The following is a 20,152-nucleotide window of genomic DNA, read 5'->3' as shown; positions in this document are numbered from 1 at the left end:
CGACATGTCACCTGATGCGATTTTATGTGGTTTTTACCTGCAGGGATACCCAAAAGACAGAATATTGCAGGCTAACCCATGTGTTACTGAGAATTAAAAGATTAGTACACTTCTGAAATCTGAAATGCGTTAATACCTAAAACGGAATTCAACAGTACCCTCGAGGGACATGGGTGCACGTAAAGGAATACTTAGGTCATTTTAAAATTGTGAGATTTTTTTTAATTTAAATACAATTTACAAGTAGCAGGTTGAGCTGTCTTTATTAAAATGCTTCCACATGAATATCAAAATGTTTTAACTTCTTAGGATGGTTTAAAAAAAAAGGTTCCAAAACATATGAAACACGAGATTGAACAGGTAGGGAAGACAGACGAAAGACAGGAGGAGAAGGTTGAAGAAACTGTCCTCTTTTGAAAGAGCAGACTGCAGAATACATTCAGGTAATCTGAGCACTGAAGAGATCAACTTTAGGATTTATGGCAAGAGAATGTTGCCTTATAGTTGTGCAAGGATCTATGTCCAATTTCTGGTATCTGCCAGGTTAAAGAAATATCTCACTTGTTCACTATTCACCATCTGGAATAGGAAGAAAGGTTCTTGCTTGTTTCGTATCCATTTTAGGTAGATTTCTGCATGGGGCCCCTTATAAGGAGCAGGTCCTCTCTTTTTGCACTGGAGTGTTTGTGCCTCAGTTGAGGGTTCCATTTCCCAGTTCTATAAAAGACAGGGTCCTGGTACTCATAATCTTTGCGAATATCTATACATAATAGTGCTGTGTGTTTTGCAAATAATTGTAAAGAAATATTGCCTCGCCTTTGGACAGGTTGCTGCCTTGTTCATTATTCTGTTACATTACTGCGCCAAAAAAGAAAGAAAACGTGTACTTGTAAGGGATCTGCTTTACAAATCTCTTGCACCATAAACTGGTAAGGAGTTAATTTTAATATTTGAAATTTAACCTACTCTATGATTCATACCGCCAGGTTTTTTTTACAAATGCGTCCCCTGCAGAGACTGCTGTCCTACCCCTGAGCGTGTTTATGTCACGATTGTAGTCCCTCCCCCTTAAGGGCACTCTGGCTCTTTCACTTCTGAGTTGATTTTGTGCACCTGCCCTCTGTTCCAGCCTCCTATCCAGCCCACCTTAAAAGCCAGACGCTCACTCTGTTCCGGGCTCTGCATTGGTTCCTGTACCAGGTGAGTCCAGGACCTGTAGCGTCTGGTCCCATTCCCCCCTTGTTCCCCCCGACCCTCCACCAGACCCTGCTCCGGTTTTTAATCCCGTTTGTCTTCGTCTCTGATGGACCGCCCAGCTCTGGACATTTGCCTCGTCTTGGATTTCCCTTTGGACACCCTTTAGGACAGTTTGCCTTGGATTCACCCCCCAGAACACCTGCGCACCATGGACATGCCCCCTGTTTTCATTCCCAACACCTGCATGCTTTTTTCCCCCATGTTTTCCTCACTCTAGCCCAGGTTGTGTCGTCTGCATAGGGTCCGGAAAGAACGCCTCCATTACAGTTTATTTGATCCATATCTCTCCAGTTCACTCAGCTGTATAAACAAGGACCAGTGTGTGCTGGCAAGAGGCCCTCTGGTGGACAGGGGAATGCTGAGTGTTCAGATCGCTTCACACCTAGAAGCCAGGATAAGTTCTGGCCCGAGGAGCCACTGGGTGTGGCATGAATGGAATTTCCTTTTTCTTAATTTTTTCATCACATTGAGTAAGAATAAAATATAGTTTCACTAGAAACAAGACTGCACTCACCGTGTCCACTCCTCCCAGCAGCAGTTCTGTGATGCTGACATAGATTTCGTCCAGCGACAGTTTTTTGGAGGACAGCAGGTAGGTGAGGTACATCCCCTCTACAGTTTCACCTTTTTCAATTTTCTCGTTCATCTCCTTCACCTTCTTATCAATCAGCCTCTTTGCTGCAACAACAACAGCCAGATGTAAGAACAAGTCACTGTTCGTTCGCCTCCTGCTGCCTTCAGCAGGTGATGGAGACGTCATTGCTTGGATGACAACTCTTTGTTCTGGAGGAAAGCTCTCATCTGAGTGAAATGCACATTCATTTCAGGAGACAATCATAATTCCAGCAACAAAAAGTAGGTTCCTTTAGAGACAAGCAGAGATCTGTAGGCTTTGGCCTTCAGCTGGGAGATGTCTCATGGAGGAGGGTGTTCAACCCAGGGGGACGTCAGTGATAACTGTTCCTCTCCAGGGGAGAAGTTGTGGCAAGTTGGCTTAATAAGGGGCTGCAGTTACAGCTGACCTGCCTCAAGAGAGGTAGCTAAAGACAACACAAAATAAGAAGGGGAGGAATTGGTTCCTGGTTAAACAAAAATACTGGGTGGTTCTGGTTTTAATAGACTGGTGTAATTGACTCCTGAATGTACTTGAAGGCAGCTGGTGTTGACAGAAGAAGGGTGGTGCTGAGCTCAGGAAAGACGTAAGAATGTAAGACAGGCAGCCAGGCAGCCACAAAGTGGTCTCAAAACTATGGGTGTGCTATGGAAAGGAAATGAGCAAAGGCACAAAGGCACAATCCAGGTGGACAGGTCAAGCAGGCGAGAGGTCTAAGCGCTGGAGAGTTTAGACACTGTCAGGTGGTCCAGGTCAAACACGGGAGACACAATCAAAGCCAAAAGGGAAATCCAGGAATCAAGGTAGCAAGCAGAAAGTTGATCAGGAGAAACTCGCTAAGCATGGAGAATCATGCAGAGCTCAAGAGGCACAAGCACAAAGAGACAAATAACAGGTCACAGAGCCAAGGCTAAGAACGAGGGCTGCCATGTCACTGGAGTGGGCATTAATACCATCTCAGTAATGAGATAAGTGCCATTTAATTATGGGAAGGTGGTAGTGACAACCTGCCTGATCATGTTGTCATGTGAATGGGTAGATGGGGTGAATGATGGGTAATTGACCTCCTTGTGGGAACTAGAAAACAGCACTCACACCAGCACGATCATTACAACCGATAGCCTCTTCCTGAGGGAAGTTTATGAAACCGGTGGTAACCTGTGAGGGAGGGGTCATCAGAAAAGATGACATCCAATGAACCTCTTCGCAGTGTGAACACACCACAGTGTCCCCTTTGTCACGCCCTCTGCAGCCAGAGGGCGCTCCTTCTCTGTCCTGTCTCTTCTTTCCGGTGCTGTGCTGTTCTTCCAGTGTTTCTCTCTCTCTGGGGCTATATATTTCCGGGTCTTTCATTCTGCCTTTGTCAGCATTGACGTTCGGATGTCCTGAAACCCACCTAGCACCAGGTCGCCCCACATCCGCTACCTGAGGGCATAGGTTTCTATACGGCATTTCCTGAACAGCTGAGCCCGGGCTATCCCCCGTCTCGCTTTCCTGTCATTCCACGGTTCGTCATCAGACACACCAAAGATTTTCAGTTGGTGCAAAAAGTACCATCTCTGCTTCATTTTCTTTGTGATACTGGTGGCACAGTAAATGTTCCATTTAAGGGTATTGGAGATCATAATTCCCCAAAAATTAAAGGTCCCCACCACACCACACACAAAAAGGCTTTGGAGAATGTGAGAGTTAGAGACCTCACACCGAGGACTAACACTGGCTCCCACTGATCATGCATCAAGCGTGCACAAAGCCAGCCAATTACAGTACACCCATTCCTGTACATACATGTAGGTAATTGGTCCCTCCAAAACTTTTCACAATGGGAAATTTCACATAATGAAAAGTAAATTGTCTTTACATTACAGGTAAAAACTAATTTCAGATGTCTAGCAAATCACCCAGTATTTCTCATTGACACCATCTTAAGAGTAGTGACTTGAAAGAACAAGCACACCATTGTATGTTTATGATCATTAGCCTATTTAACAGCACTTAACAAGCTGAAATCGAAAGCTGTCAATTATTCAGGCACAGCGCTGCCAAGTTCAAGACAAAGCAAATGTCTTTCGAGCTCAGGTATTTTTCTGTCCCTCCCATCTCTTCACATTTTACCGTCTGGGGGAATGCTTTTCTTATTAACCACTGGCACATGTGTTGCAAATACAGTGTATCAAAACTAAAGAGGACATTACATGGTAAAAATCACCAAAGAAGTAAAATTAAAAGGGAAGTGCTTTTGTTGTAGTAAAATAGGCTATTGAAATATCTGCTGGGACCCAAAGAATAATGGATTAAGAAGCTAAAAAAGCTAAAAAATTAGCCAGATGGGCCCAATGCCCACTCATAGTCCTATGATTACATTTTCAATCTACCAAAACCAAAATCAAGCAGCACTGTACCCAGGTACTCAAACAGTGGCACAAAACTGCAAACAGGTTTAACGTTTCATGGAGAGTTTCCTTATGCACTATACTGTGCTGTCACAATAATAGAATAATAGACAATGCAAAGGTGTTTTAGATTAATGAAATTAATTTAGTGAAATGATTGATTAACGATTAATGAGCGGCCCATGATAGCCCTCCAGCCCCACTGTCAGCACCCTTACCAACATCATAGAGGTCGTCCCAGGAGCTCACAAACTTCTCCCAGAAAGGCAGAAAGGATCGGGTCCACCTGGGGAAGAACAGGACAGGCTCCGAGAGGCGGAGCATCTCCCCCACAGCCTGAATGAACCTCTGCGTGTCGGGGGGAATCTCCTCGTTCAAGCAGCCCAGGCGTGTCTCAAACAGGATGGAGGAGATACCTGAAACACAGAGACGGGACAAGTCTGTGAAAATCCACAGATGTGCAGCCCCTACGGCTTCAACAACTGTCCCGGTGTTTAACAGGCTATGATCAGGTGTCCCCTGCTGGTGGCTTTCTTTGTGACCAGCTTGAAATTGCATGCATTGCATGCGCAGCTTCGGTTCAGGTTATTTAAATACTTTAATAAACACCGAGGAACACATGGACTGCAACCCAGAACGTCAAGAGATCCACCACCTATATTGCCAAGCAGCACTTGCCCCCCCTTCTTCAGAAACTAGTGACACACGATAATGTTTTGCATGGGTTTTGTCTATGTGCTCTGGTTTCCTCTCCCAGATCAAAAGACATACTGGTAGGTTAATTGGCTTCTGGAAAAACTGGCCCTGGTGTGTGGATGTGTTTATGTCTGGGTATGTGTGTGTTTGCCCAGAGATGGACTGGCGTCCTGTCCAGGGTGTACCCTGCCTTGTGCCCATTACTAGCCAGGTTAGGCTCCAGCTTCCCCACGACCCTGATTTAGATAAAGCAGTTAGAAAATGGATGGATGGATAATGGTTCGTACCCTAGTAATAAGGAGTTCAGTTCTTGGAGAGATGAAGGATCTTTTGACTTTCATTCTCACAAGTCTGTCTTTAGTTGGTCCAATTATTTAATTTCTGTGTTGTAATCGTGAAAAAAGTACAATGACTATGGCACAAAAACCAGCTGATATCTCTATATCTCTATAATAGCTGCACAAAAGACTATTGTCTGTTTGAACTGGAGCATCAAAATTAGGTTAAGATATCAAAGGAGAAATGACGCACTAAAAAAGACTGGGGAACTTTAAAAATGATTTGCGCGGCTTAATAAACCGTTTTGACGCCGTTAATGGAAGCTCGTTCATACCTTCAAACCCAAATCTATAAAGCTCGTCCGTCAGGTTGCTGACCCTAGTGCCGTCTGGACTGCGCTGGCGGAGACTGTAGATTCGTTGTAGAAGGTCCGAGACCACCTTGTTGATCACAGGAGCATAAGCTGATGCCTCGTGCAGCTTCAGCATCTTGGGATTCAAGACGCTGCGGATTCTGTACCACTCTGGTCCTGTACTGTGAGTCAGGCAGAAAGTCTGAGTGACAGTGAGTCGTGGAGACTTACCCGCTCAGTTCCGCAGATGCAGTAGCAAAACCCTATTGTTGTAGTTCTTGGAAGTGACTGTTGAACTACAGGATCTCAAGGATCTGGAGCCAATCATTAAAATTTGGCTAGCATCGGCATTGACAGTTCTCAGCTTCAAAGCAAGAAAGGACCTAGGGAATTTACAAAGTCATACTGGGTCAGAAACCTAATGCTTAGTGGTGTCGTTAGGGTTTTTTTAAATGTTAAAATTTGTTTAACCCAGTGTGCCTGACTTATTACCCTGACAAGCCTTCTGTGAAAATAGAACAACAAATTTGAGTGCCTCTAACTAAACCAACAGCTCTGGTATATTGGCAAATTTACCATTTCAGGGGGTATGATTATTATTGTCTTAACTCCTATTTGTCTCACTATTTTAGCTGGTTTAATGAGAAAAGGAATTATCAATAGCTTGGTTAGCAAGGACAGTTAGAAAGCAGTAAACGTGACTATTTGGAACGGATATGTTTGTTTTTCCCCCCATTTGGAACAATCTGTAACTAATTTGCTGGAAGAAAGGGACTTGTTCGATGGCAGTGGGGTCTTCACACAGGGAATATTCCCCTAAGAAACAGAATAGTTGATTTTCTCTTACATGTGACCTCAATTCAAGGTTCAAGGTCCACTTTATTGTCTTTCTACACTTATACAGTATACAAGAGAGAACGAAATCTAGTTCCTCCTGGGCCATGGTGCACAATACACTAGAACAATCAGAATAATGTCACAGAACAACACAGGAGGGGGGGTTTATAGTATAGGTAAATAAATAAGAATAAAATAGTGTAATGAGCAGATAAATACATTGATAAATGGGTATTTACAGTAGTAATGTGCAAATAAGCATTTTGAAATACAGGGGTGGTGTAGGGGGGAACAGGAGACAAGTGCAGACAATGGTGTTATGTCTATGCCCTGCGCAATACGACAGGGCAAACATTTCAGGGCATACAGTCATTGAGACAGTAGTAATAGTACAGCAGTGGGTGGGTGGTCAGTCCATGTGCTGTCTAGAATTCAGTAATCTAACAGTCTGTGGGGACAAAAAAGCTATTTCTGAGCCTGGTGGTGCTGGCTCACAGGCTGCGATACCATCTTCCAGAAGGCAGGAGTGTAAAGAGACTGTGAAAAGGGTGAGAGGGGTCTTTGATGATGGTCCTCTCCTGGCACACCGCTTGTTGTAAGTGCACTGGATGGTGGGCAGTGAAGTCCTGGTGATGGACTGGGCTGTCTTCACCACACGCTGCAGAGCTCCCCAGGCAGAGACAGTGCAGTTCCCATACCAGATGGTGATGCAGCATGTCAGGATACTCTCGATGGCGCACCTATAGAAGCTTGTGAGAATGAGGAGGGGGGGGGGGTGCTAGTCCGGCTGTTTTCAATCCCCTCAAGAAGTGGAGACGCTGTTGTGTCTTTTTAACCAAGTATGATGTATTGTGGGTCCAAGAGAGGTCTTTTGTGATGTGCACTCCCAGAAACTTGAAGCTGTGCACTAACTCCACCGGCAGGAGTCCTTCTGAGGTCCATCATCTTTGATTGACCACTGAGAGACAGATTGTTGGCCTTACACCAGGCTGCAAGCCGTTCCACTTCATCCTTGTGGGCTGATTCATCGCTGTTAGTGATGAGGCACACGACTGTGGTGTCATCAGCATACTTGATGATACGATTACTGCTGTATTTGGCAACACAGTCATGGGTCAGCAAGGCATACAGCAGTGGGCTGAGCACACAGCTTTGCGGGCACCACTGTTCAGAACGATGGTGTGGGAAGTGTTACCATGGATCCTGACAGCCTGTGACCTGTTGCACAGTGGAGTTTTCAGACCCAGTGAGGACAGCTTGTGTACCATTCGTTGGGGGATTGAATGCTGAACTAAAGTCTATGAACAGCATTCAGTCTTTGGCCTCCAGATGGGTCAGGGCCAGATGTACTGCAGCGGCGATGGCATCTTCAGTAAATCTATTGTGGCGATAGGCATACTGGTGCAGGTCTAGTGTGGCCAAGATAGAGGTCTTGATGTGTGACATGACTAGTCTCTCAAAGCACTTCATGATGACTGGGGCGATAGTCATTGAGGCTGGATACTGGTGATTCTTGGGACAGCCTGAGCCAGGGAGGTGTTAAAGATCTCGGGGAGGAACTCCACTAACTCACTAGCGCACAGGGGATGCCGTCTGGACCTGCGGCTTTACCTGTGTTAACTCTTGCCAGAGTCCTCCTTACGTCAGCTAGGGAGACAGACAGCACCTGTTTGCCTGGGGGAGGCGCTGCTTTCATGACTGGGGTTATGTTCAGTGCCTCGAACCGGACGTAGAATTCGTTCAGCATATTGGGCAGGGACACATTCCCCATCATCAACACTGTTGTTTCTTCTCTTGTAGTCAGTGAAGGTCTGTATGCCCTGCCACATCCGCCTCGGGTTCTTGTCCACAAACTGCCAGCAGATCTCCCCCCAACTCATCTCAGGAAGGGAAGACTTTTGCTTTGCTTCTGTACTTAAGATTTCGGGGAATAAACCTTTGTTAACCAATGCTTTTGATTCTCAGGGGAAGCTGGAAAATGCTAACAAGTCAACTGGGCCATCAGTTTTACTGCATTAAAGCAAATGATTCTGACACAGCCGTACAGCTTAAGGCATTTTTTAAGGATAAAGAACATTTTCGTGACCTTTTATCACTTCTACTGTCCCATTACTTTGCTTTCATTTTTCAGTTGCAATGAAACTACGCCGCCACGTATGAGAATGTAGATTAAAATAAAAAAAATACCTACTCCACATGCAGGCCGTATGCTTGCCCTCTCAGGTCACGGTATTCCTTCCAATGTGGCATGTCGGTACGAACTGGGTACCTACCCTCCTGTCGAATCACTTGGGCTATCAGGTCTGCAGTCGCCACATTAACTACTTCAAAGGGACCGAACCGGGAACGCCAGATCGGCCCGTACAGCTTCTTGTGCTCGACCTTGAGGAGCGAATCACATAACACAGGTGACGGACCTTCACACATTTGCTTTCAAAACCAAGTACACCATGAAAAAAAGAAACAAGGAAAAGTTTGTTGCCTCCTCTAATAAAAGAGCTTGTATTACTGTAGGGCCTGTTCTACATGCTTCTGGTTGTCGTGGTGCGCTAATTGTTTGTTTAACATTTCAGTCTGCTTAAGTTTCAGCTCATCTTTTTCAGACGGAAAAAACAAACTTTCCAAACCAACATTTAAACCTGGAGCTCAAAACTCCTGTTACTTTTAAACCAAGGAGAATCCGTCTGGTCCATTGAATATGGAACACCATAACAGCAGATCACTTGAAAAAAAAAAATTTATTTATATACAGCATATATCTGGTTAATTTTAACATTCATAGTTTATCTTCCCAAAGACATAAAAGGAGCTTATACCACTCTGAGCTGAAGCACTGTGGGTGTAAATTCATGTTACAACAACAATATGCTGCCTTATTGTCCATATTTAGTTGCATTTGAGTATGTCGGTTAATATATTGGCATCTGAATGGAGCATTGTTCATCATTTCCAATTCAATAACCATATAAAAACATGTAGTAACCTGAGTTTTAATAACCTACACACGTTAGGAATGTAAGCACATTTACCTTTTGAAGAGCATCTATGATATTTCTGTCCAAAAACCAGGCCGCCTACACATCTCGATAAATCCTTATTGCATTCCAAACTTTTTCATTGCAGGGAAGAATTAAGTTCTAATTAAGTTGCAAATTCACTATGCCCAAAGGTTAAAGCTCAGCGTTTTGGATTTTTTTATGCCCTTTTCCTGACCTCTGCCTTTCGACAACTTTATCCCAGAGATGTTTTATAAGCTTCTTGGTCTCCATGGTTGAATTTGTGCTTGCAATTCATGACTACCCTGAGAAGGGCAAGACCGGTTCTATAGAGACAGGCGTTATTTATTCTGAAATCATGTGAACTATTATTAATGTGCACAAAGACCATTCATTTAATTGTATGACTTGTCAAAGCAACTTTGTACTTAGGGACTATTTTAGGTATAGTATGTCATAGCAAAGGGGATAAATAGTTAGGCAATTAACATTTTAGCGTTTTATTTTACTTTGCAGTTTTCAGTGAGATTTTGTTTTTCATCCTTAAGAATGTTAAGCTGGGGCATTCACTTTTTGAGTAAATATTTACTTTAAAAAATTGTGTATACATTACACACAGGATAGAGAGAGAGTTTTGAGTGAATAGCTGCATAAGTCTGCAAAGGTACAAGCAGAGTTAATTCCATGCTGAAAATTAGACCAAAAAAAACGTCATGTCTTAAATCCCTGCACCTTTTCTCAGTCTTCCTTATATTGTACCTAAATCATTTTTTTTTAACTTTAAGCATTGCGTTAACCTCTACTTGTTCATACTTTGACTCTACCAATGATACCATGCATTTTAATACACATTTTATTCAAAATACCTGAATGCTAAATGAAGACTTCAAAGGCTATAAGAAATATATTTTGCCTGGTCTCTCCAAAATACCTTTTGGCAAATGTCTGCAGTATCATTTACATACTCTATTATAAATCCCCTGTGGGACCTGAGATACTCAGTTTCATACAAATCCCATTACACAAGTCTTATTATTGACTTATGAACATTTTCTCCCATCTCAGTCACTGAACAAAGGTGCCACTGACCTCACAGTGGCATCCCTAACCAGTTTCCTCCTTACCCACTGCTCAGCCTGATCTAGACAGTGTCTGGGTGTCTTGTGCTTCACAAAGATTCGAGTCACCATACTCATCGAGATATTAAAGGTCTTTGAAATGTTTTAATACTCTTTGTCAGGGTTGACATCCTTTCTTTAGAGGGTGCTCTAACCTTTCCTGAAATCTCTGTAAGTCTGATGTCTGTATTAGCTCCTGGTGTGTATTGTACATTGACTTCTGTATATAAGCCTAGGGGATCCCGTGCTCAGGGCTCAGCATTGGAACATGGATGTCCGAAGGCCTGCCTATTACCAGGCTACGGAGATGCCTGAGGGCATAGGCCTTACCAGAGACAAGTAATAGGTTTATTCCATGCTGAAAAGAGAAGAAAGAAAACACAATGTTTCGGCCGTGGAGCCTTCTTCAGGTGTGACCTGGTGCTAGGCGGATCCCAGGACATCCGAACCCTCAATGCTGGGCAAGGAAGAAAGGGTGACCCGGAAATATATAGCCCCACACAAAGACACACCGGAAGGACAAGCAAAGCACAGGGAAACTAGGAACAGAACAGAGTAGGAGCGCCCTCTAGCTGTAGAGGGCGTGACAGTCACCCCCCCTTCACGGGCGGCTACTGACGCCCAAAAAACAAATGAGCTGCACAGCACTGGGGGGAGGAAAAACCTCATTTAACTGAAAGGAAACCTCCGGGGGTCCACGGCTGAGAGCTACCCCCTCCTCCAGGGTAAAAACCTTAATTGAGTAGAGGAAGTGGGGGGGGCCAGCGAGACAAAAAAACAGACAAAACACGTTAAAAAGCACGTACAGATGCAGCCATTCAAAATGCGCGGGCGATACCGCATTATTTTGCGGTACGCTGTACGCAGTCTACCGCAAGCTACCGGTAAATACCGCGAGTTACTGTAAATTCTCCTATAATACGACAAGCAAAATAATAGTATCCGGAATTTCCGCAAGGTGGAGCTAATAAAGCTCAACCTCTCATGTTTGAGCTGTGGCCATCAAAGTCTTTAACGAAGATATTACTAATAGTATTAATAATGAATGACCTTGGACAAGCTGTAAGTGTAAACTCAAAGTATTGCCCTGGTCAACATTCTTTTTTTCATTGACCATCTTTGTAAAAGTAACACCACAACATTTCGCAATCACGCATTTGTTTCCAATCATGCAAAGTACAGTGATTCACCATGCCTTTCACATGCTCATAAAAGAGATTGATTTAGGAACATAAACATATTACCGTATGCAAACTGTACTGTATACAGTATGTATATGTATATTTAATGTCTTAACTGTGCCCGTTTAAGTATTGAATATTCATATCTAATTTTACCACTGAAGGGAAACCTTAGTAGCTGAGCATAAAAAGAATAGGGGCATACTGCAACGCGTGTGAAGGCCATAAACGATATTAATTTTGGAACATAAACATACAGTATATGGCTGGTCTCGGTACTTTAAAGAAAACATACACGAAACATGGTTTCATTATGACCAGAATCGATCTTGAGATATTTTTAACTTGATTTACAGTATTTGAGAGGTATGTCTTAACACCGATACTACAGTGCTTAAGTACTGCTCACGTATATGTTTCTAGGTTTATATTATGCATTTCATACGGTCAAATTACTTTTGAGCAACTAATAAGAAGCGCGAAACGGTATGCGTTTTACTTTCGTTTCGTGCTGGGACCCGTGGATTGATTAGAGATATCAAGTACATACAAGTCATTTTTTAAATGTTGTAGTTCGTCTTGAAAAAATGTTACGAGTACATCATCTATCAACAATTACACAGGTTCTGTTTCCATATTGCGGATTTTGGTTACGTAATATTATTTTCTAGATTTCACGTTGTGAATATATGATTTGGGCAAACAGAGCCGCAAAGAAGTACATTATGGGTTGTTGTTTTTTTTTTGCAGTTTTATCTAGAACAAGCGATGCTTAAACCTTTGTCTGATTCTTGTGAAACTATCCACACGACAGTTACAGTACCTAGGAGTTGACTTCAGTGATGTCACTGATGGGATGTTTCTAAAAATCCATCCTCTGTAAAACGTCTTCTCTAGTTGTCCTGCATATGTATTCGCTAATGAAGCTGTGTGTTCTGAGCCTGGATCTCTACATTTCTGTATGAACCAGCTTAGAGGGCTAAAGACAGCTTGTGTTTAAATTGAGTGTAAGGCAATTTATGCTTCTAAAGTCATGGTCAGCATTTATTATTGTACTGTGCTGTAAACTTGTTCTGTGCCAAGTCACATTATTTATAGCGTTTTTATAGCGATATCAAATCTGGTGGCGCTGTGTGTTAGTTTCCTGACTCCCATGTCACATGGTCTGTGATTGAAACTTGTAAAACCGGTTTAATTCGTCACAGCCAGCACTCCGGTTGTAAAGTAGAAGCAGGCGAGATTTCCAGCGAAAAACACCTCCCCCTTCTTCAGGTGTGAGGGTCTTCTGCTCAGGATGAAACGCTAAAATGTAATTTAGGCTCTGAATGGGTTCAATTATGATTTGGGCTTGATTAAGGTCGCTGCCTTTCATCTAAAACCCTACTTGAATCCTTCTAAACTAAAAATCAGTGTTAGTGAGTTCTAAATAAAGAGGTATCCAGGTAACAGTGAAACGGGCGGACAGTCTGGGGAGATCGCCCGTTTTCCATGTAAATAGCTCCCTGGTTCCGCACCCCTTAGTGTTTCTCTCGCTCTCTCTCGGGTCACCTGACCATTAGCTCGAAAGATTTGAGTGCTTTGTGTATATTCTAATGGTAGTGAGGGCAGGGTGTGTGGGAACAGGTTTGGTTGAAATTGCATTGGAGATCTATGTTCTTCACACCTGAAACATTTTCTCTGAAAGCATTTTCTTCGCAGTTTAACCGATCTTGTTACAGCATGTTACAGTTTACTATTATTAACCATATTAATTTTAAGTGCTTAATGTAAAATCTTGTAAAAATATATTTTCATTGTTCAAATATACATTAAGTCTGACTATCATATAATAAGTTAAATACAAAACTAAAGAAAAAATAGGGTTAAATATAATTCAAAATATTTTGCTAACAATGTTAACTGTTTATGAATAATAAAATGTATTAACTAAGGAGTAGGATGGCACAGTTGTTAGTATGTTTTTTGTTTTGTTTCTTTTTCATAAATACAACAGTAGTACCTGATGTCTCAGTGGCTTTCAAAATTAAATTATGCATGCAAACCTGTGAACTAGAAAGATAACTAAGATATCCATCCATTATATTCCATAATATCCATGAAATATATGGCACTGAAATATGTGTGACGCAGTGGCGGCCTGACACGGTGAGGTGCCCTGGCAGCTGTATGATGCAGTGGTGGCCTGGCACGGTGAGGTGCGCTTGCAGCTATGTGACGCAGTGGTGGCCTGGCACGGTGAGGTGCGCTGGCAGCTGTGTGATGCAGTGGTGGTCGGGTATGTAGAGGTACACTGGCAGCTGTGTGTTGTGACGCAGTGGTGGCCTGGCACGGTGAGGTGCACTGGCAGCTGTGTGATGCAGTGGTGGCCTGGCACGGTGAGGTGCGCTGACAGCTGTGTGGTGTGGCGCAGTTGTGGCCTGGCACGGTGAAGTGCGCTGGCAGCTGTGTGGTGTTACGCAGTGGTGGCCTGGTACGGTGAGGTGCGCTGGCAGCTGTGTGGTGTGACGCAGTGGTGGCCTGGCACGGTGAAGTGCGCTGGCAGCTGTGTGGTGTGACGCAGTGGTGGCCTGGTACGGTGAGGTGCGCTGGCAGCTATGTGGTGTTACGCAGTGGTGGCCTGACACGGTGAGGTGCCCTGGCAGCTGTATGATGCAGTGGTGGCCTGGCACGGTGAGGTGCGCTTGCAGCTATGTGACGCAGTGGTGGCCTGGCACGGTGAGGTGCGCTGGCAGCTGTGTGATGCAGTGGTGGTCGGGTATGTAGAGGTACACTGGCAGCTGTGTGTTGTGACGCAGTGGTGGCCTGGCACGGTGAGGTGCACTGGCAGCTGTGTGATGCAGTGGTGGCCTGGCACGGTGAGGTGCGCTGACAGCTGTGTGGTGTGGCGCAGTGGTGGCCTGGCACGGTGAAGTGCGCTGGCAGCTGTGTGGTGTGACGCAGTGGTGGCCTGGCACGGTGAGGTGCACTGGCAGCTGTGTGATGCAGTGGTGGCCTGGCACGGTGAGGTGCGCTGACAGCTGTGTGGTGTGGCGCAGTTGTGGCCTGGCACGGTGAAGTGCGCTGGCAGCTGTGTGGTGTGACGCAGTGGTGGCCTGGTACGGTGAAGTGCACTGGCAGCTGTGTGGTGTGACGCAGTGGTGGCCTGGCACGGTGAAGTGCGCTGGCAGCTGTGTGGTGTGACGCAGTGGTGGCCTGGTACGGTGAGGTGCGCTGGCAGCTGTGTGGTGTGACGCAGTGGTGGCCTGGCACGGTGAAGTGCGCTGGCAGCTGTGTGGTGTGACGCAGTGGTGGCCTGGTACGGTGAGGTGCGCTGGCAGCTGTGTGGTGTGACGCAGTGGTGGCCTGGCACGGTGAAGTGCGCTGGCAGCTGTGTGGTGTGACGCAGTGGTGGCCTGGTACGGTGAGGTGCGCTGGCAGCTGTGTGGTGTGACGCAGTGGTGACCTGGTATGGTGAGGTGCGCTGGCAGCTGTGTGGTGTGACGCTGTGGTGGCCTGGCATGGTTACATGCGCTGGCAGCTGTGTGGTGTGACGCAGTGATGGCCTGGCATGGTGAGGTGCGCTGGCAGCTATGTGGTGTTACGCAGTGGTGGCCTGACACGGTGAGGTGCCCTGGCAGCTGTATGATGCAGTGGTGGCCTGGCACGGTGAGGTGCGCTTGCAGCTATGTGACGCAGTGGTGGCCTGGCACGGTGAGGTGCGCTGGCAGCTGTGTGATGCAGTGGTGGTCGGGTATGTAGAGGTGCACTGGCAGCTGTGTGTTGTGACGCAGTGGTGGCCTGGCACGGTGAGGTGCGCTGGCATATAATGAATATATTCATGTGCATCCAACACACAGTTCAACGCTAGCAACTACACAAAATCTAAAATATGAGCTCTACTTGCCACTTACAATACCAACAGTACCAGCTAACTTTAGTAGTGACATTTTCATGGATCTTTTTAACAATAAAATTTACAATTTACAATATACTTTTTTTAGAAAAAAAAGTATATTTCTAAATATCACAACATGATCGAATTTAAGTCATTTTAATAACAATGAATAGTCACCTATGCGTTACAATATAAACATTTATATTGATTTAAATCGCGTTTAAATCACCTTTATTTAAAACCCATAAATAAAGCTGATACTGTTTAGACTTTTAATTATTAAAAACTGTATTAAAGCAGCACGATACACAATGCAACATAAATCGCTATCTTTGTCTTCTGTGTAATAATGTTCACCTCTCTGTCCAGCAAATTTACAATAGTAATAATAATGAACTTTATTGTATATGGCGCCTTTAAAGGTGGCTCCTCAAAGCGCTTTACAGGTTAAAAACAATACTGTTAGGCTGGGAAAACGATTTTTTTTTAAGAAATACAAAATGAGATATAATGATATGTTCCGGCTTAGACATTAACGAAGAGCATAACGCGTATACTGTATACACTGCAAGTACAACCCCCCTCTCTGCAGGAGTGCTGGCTGTGACGAATTGAACCGGTTTCACGGGTATTTTCAAAGTAGGAGGCGAGATTTCCAGCGAAAGACACCTCCCCCCCCCCCTCAAAAACCCAGTAAGTACAGTACTTACTAGTTAAAGGCTAGGCTCCTCAATGAAATCGCTTTAACATGCTAATGCGTTGGTGTAACAGTCCGGGCGTGGCAAGCTTCCAATTTCAACCCGACTACGGCGAAAGGAACCCTTCTTTCATTAGAAGACAATGAACATATTTTAGCCCGGAATGAATTAATAGCAAACATGGTTTACATAAAAGACATTTTTCCAAGAAAGTTTAGCCTTTGTCACTAATGAAACCACTAAATAAAGACATAAATATAAAAATCTTAAGATTTTTAAAATACATGACTTTGCTAAAATTTATTTGAAAATAAAAACAATTACAACCGCCAGGGGAGAGAGAGAACAGGGGAGGGATGTTGGTTTTGCATAAGGGGCGGGGCTATGGAAATTAGGTCTGTTTGGGAATGTGGAGTTACATGTTCTGGCTGTTTGTGAATTATCGTTGTTGAGTATGGAGTGTTGAGGTATTGATTTTGTGTAATGCTTTATGTTGAAAATTGAGGTGGATTTTGTTTATGATAAACAGGATAAACTGGGATGGGAGGAAGGTTTGGTTTTGCATAAGGGGCGGGATTATTATAATTGGAGGACTTTGCGAGAGTAAAATGGTTTGATATATTTGATTTTGTATTGTGGTTGTTATCTATGTTTTTGGTTGGTATTATGTTTATATGGTTGTTTTTGTTGGTTGGTTGTTATTATGGTTATTAATAATACGATCTATAGTTGAAAACTGAGCCTAAATAAAAAGAAAAAGCAAGTGATTAGGTTTATGAGCAATCTAATTACTTATTCGTTTAAAACGCTATATAAAATAAAGTTTATTATTAATTTGCTGGACAGAGCGGTGAACATTATTATGCATAAGACAAAGATAACGATCCTGATCAGTTTAGAAATCTGTGTACGCTGTAAGGTTTTTACTTCTTAAACTTTTAAAATACACGTTTTGAATAGAAAGAAATCCTCTTCCTGGTACAGTATGTATAGCAAACCAGCACGTCTTTTTTCTCCAATCAGAGGGGTGTCAGATGGTGTCAGCCAATCACCATTCTGAAGCCCTACCATAATCTCTGGTATGGGGAGACCCCAGAATTCTGTCCCATAGTTTAGACAGATGATAGATACTTTTATTGATCCCGTGAGGGAAATAAAGTAAATCATTTTCATTTTAGGAAATTATTAAACGCTCGGTTAAAAGCAAAGGAGATTGTCTGTTATAGTGGACATAAAAACAAGAGTTCGCTGGCATTATATCCTGGAAGACACAGACCGGCGCCAGACCGGTAAAATGCCTGATGAACTAGGGATTGGACAGTTTCCAAGTGCTTGTACAATCGATGGAAATGTTCAAATAAATGTGCAAAAGAAATAAACAAAATAATCATTTATTTCTTTATCATATTGGGTAGCTAATGTCCTCTCTTTGCTAGTTAGTGGCTGTGTTTCTGCATTGGGTAGCAACGGGTGACTGTTCTCAGGCGGAAGATGTAAACAGCTTAATGTTCGTGTTAAATAATTTTTTTAAATTAAAATTCATTCTATACAGCAATCGCATATTTGGGTACCGTTTCATAAAACTTTCATGCTTAAAATGTTTAGGGAGAAATGGAAGACTGGTGTGTATTTTTTCTTTAAACTACCAAGACCAGCCATACACAGTACAGTTTACATACATACAGTAATGTTTATGTTCCTAAATTAATATCGTTTATGACCTTCAGATGCGTTATGCTCCTCTTCTTTTTATGCTCAGCTACTAAAATTTCCCTTTAGTGGTAAAATCCATATAAATATTCAAAACTAAGCGGATTAAAATGTGCACAGTAAAGACATTAAATGATTAAATCTTTGCACTACCAACCAATGCACCACGAGTGCCCCTGTCGGTCATTTTGGCCAGCCAATCACTTACCGCGGTGCCCTCCGGTGCCCTGCGGTGGCTTGTGGGTAGGTTACTGTACCGCGGGTTTTTACCGCGCATTTTGAATGGCTGCATCTGTACAACAAAAATAAACCTGGGAGAACCGGGCAACAAACCACATGAGAAAGACTCACAACAGATAGGAAACAAGAGTCCAGGGAACACGGAAACCAGGAAGCAGGAAGTGAGGAAACCAAACACCAAGAGTAAAATAAAAAAGTAACAACAAAAAACCCGGGAACAAAAAAATAGAAAAACTGCACACAGGGCAAAAAATAAGTTTAACATTCTGTCACGGATGCCAGGAGTGACTTCCCGTGGAAAGCCAGGTATTTGTACGCTGATGTTGGGAAGGCATACTGCTGAATGACCCGCTCACAGGCACGGAAGTCGGAGGTGACATCCCGCAACAAGAATAGGAGAAGTGAAAATTAAAGGCCCAAAGCGATGCAGGAAACCAAAAAACGCCTCTCGAAGGGTCAAAGTATGGCTCAGCATCCTGTCACAGATGTCAGAAAGGGCATGCCGTGGAATGACAAGGAGAGCAGTAAAGACCCTATGCGTAGCGGCAAAACGGGGGTTAGCACGAGGTCAGGAGGTCAGACGATGTTGGGTAGAAACCTTTGCCCTCAGGCCGCGGAGGAGACAACCTGGTGATAGGCAGGTCCCAGGACATCCAAACCCTCAATGCTGAGTGAGGAGGAAAGGGTGACCTGGAAATATATAGCCCCACACAAAGACACACCGGAAGGACAAGCAAAGCACAGGAAAACTAGGAACAGGACAGAGTAGGAGTGCCATCTAGCTGTAGAGGTCATGACAATCGCAGAGGTGTTTTGAAAGCTCCTTGGTCTTCACAGTTGAATATTTGAAATTCACTACCTGTCTTACAGAGACTTGTGCATTTATTCTGAAATCATGCGAACCACTGTTATTGCACCCAGAGGCATCTCAAGTGTTAGCAATGTGCACCCAAATTCATCTAGGTCCGCAATAGCCTTGGGATTGAATACTTATTCACTACTGCATTTCTCATTTTTCTTTCCTATTATGGACATCTATGATTAAACTCCTTGTTAGTCATGTGGAATTTTATCCTTGAAACTTTATCTTATCTAAAGGCTATGATAGGAGCAGGGCACCATGATCTCTGGAACTCTTCTGTTACAACAACTGCAAAGTAAAATTTAATGCTTTCATTTCTCTCATATTATGGACGTTTTACTTCCTTTTTGGTCTTTTGGCCATCAATGGGCAGAGTTGGTAGTGTATATAACAAATATTCCAGGGTCTTATAATATTTGTTATATTAAAGGGCTGTGACTACAACCTTTAAAGCAATAAAATGTGAAAACTCTGACAACTAAGTCTAGCTTTAGGTGGATTTCAGCTGTTCGGGTTAATGATTTTCCATGGCTCTCTGACCATCGGTGGTCTCTCTGTTCTCTGTACAGGCCCAGCTCATCCATATAAACAAAATAGGCAGTTGCCTAGGGTGCCAAATTTGAGAAGAAAAAGATTGTTTTGTAAATTAAATTAAATAAATATATTGTGTATAAGTAGGCATAAGAATTATAAATCCTTTCGATGCCTTTTCTAAGAACTTACAAATACAGCAAATACAGTTATACGACTTTCAGTCTCACCCTGTTGTCACTGTTCTCCGCAACTGAGCCGCTCTTGTTCTTCGTACTGCTACCTGCGTTACTACCATCGAGCGGCGACATCGCGACTTGGCGTCTTTTCGATTCGTAATTCCAGACTGTATCTTCAAGCGTTTTTTAAATTTAACTATACGGACAGCATAATTATGAACTTCCTTCGTATAACAGACCTACATATAAGGAATAAGCGCTAAAAACTGCTTTTTGTCATTTGTCAGGATGCATTTGATAATATTGCAGAGACTTAAGAGGTCATAAAACTGGAAA

General features: G+C 43.5%; 1 protein-coding gene across 1 annotated transcript in view; it reads right to left on the bottom strand.

Moving 5' to 3' along the window:
• cyp27a2 (cytochrome P450 family 27 subfamily A member 2) overlaps window positions 1-20,152 on the bottom strand; it is a 39,760-nt gene that overhangs the window by 12,594 nt on the left and 7,014 nt on the right. Inside the window, exons 2-5 of the mRNA XM_088931368.1 lie at window positions 8,619-8,809; window positions 5,573-5,772; window positions 4,482-4,679; window positions 1,772-1,935 (exon numbers count right to left, since the gene is read on the bottom strand). Of these exons, the coding sequence (XP_088787494.1) occupies window positions 1,772-1,935; window positions 4,482-4,679; window positions 5,573-5,772; window positions 8,619-8,809 (753 nt within the window). The remainder of the gene's footprint in view (window positions 1-1,771; window positions 1,936-4,481; window positions 4,680-5,572; window positions 5,773-8,618; window positions 8,810-20,152) is intronic.

This window comes from Atractosteus spatula, chromosome 13 (assembly GCF_055471065.1).
Source record: "Atractosteus spatula isolate fAtrSpa1 chromosome 13, fAtrSpa1.hap1, whole genome shotgun sequence".
Lineage (NCBI taxonomy): Eukaryota > Metazoa > Chordata > Actinopteri > Semionotiformes > Lepisosteidae > Atractosteus > Atractosteus spatula.
The sequence above is the reverse complement of the archived record's forward strand: the minus strand, read 5'-3'. Positions and strand labels throughout refer to the sequence as shown.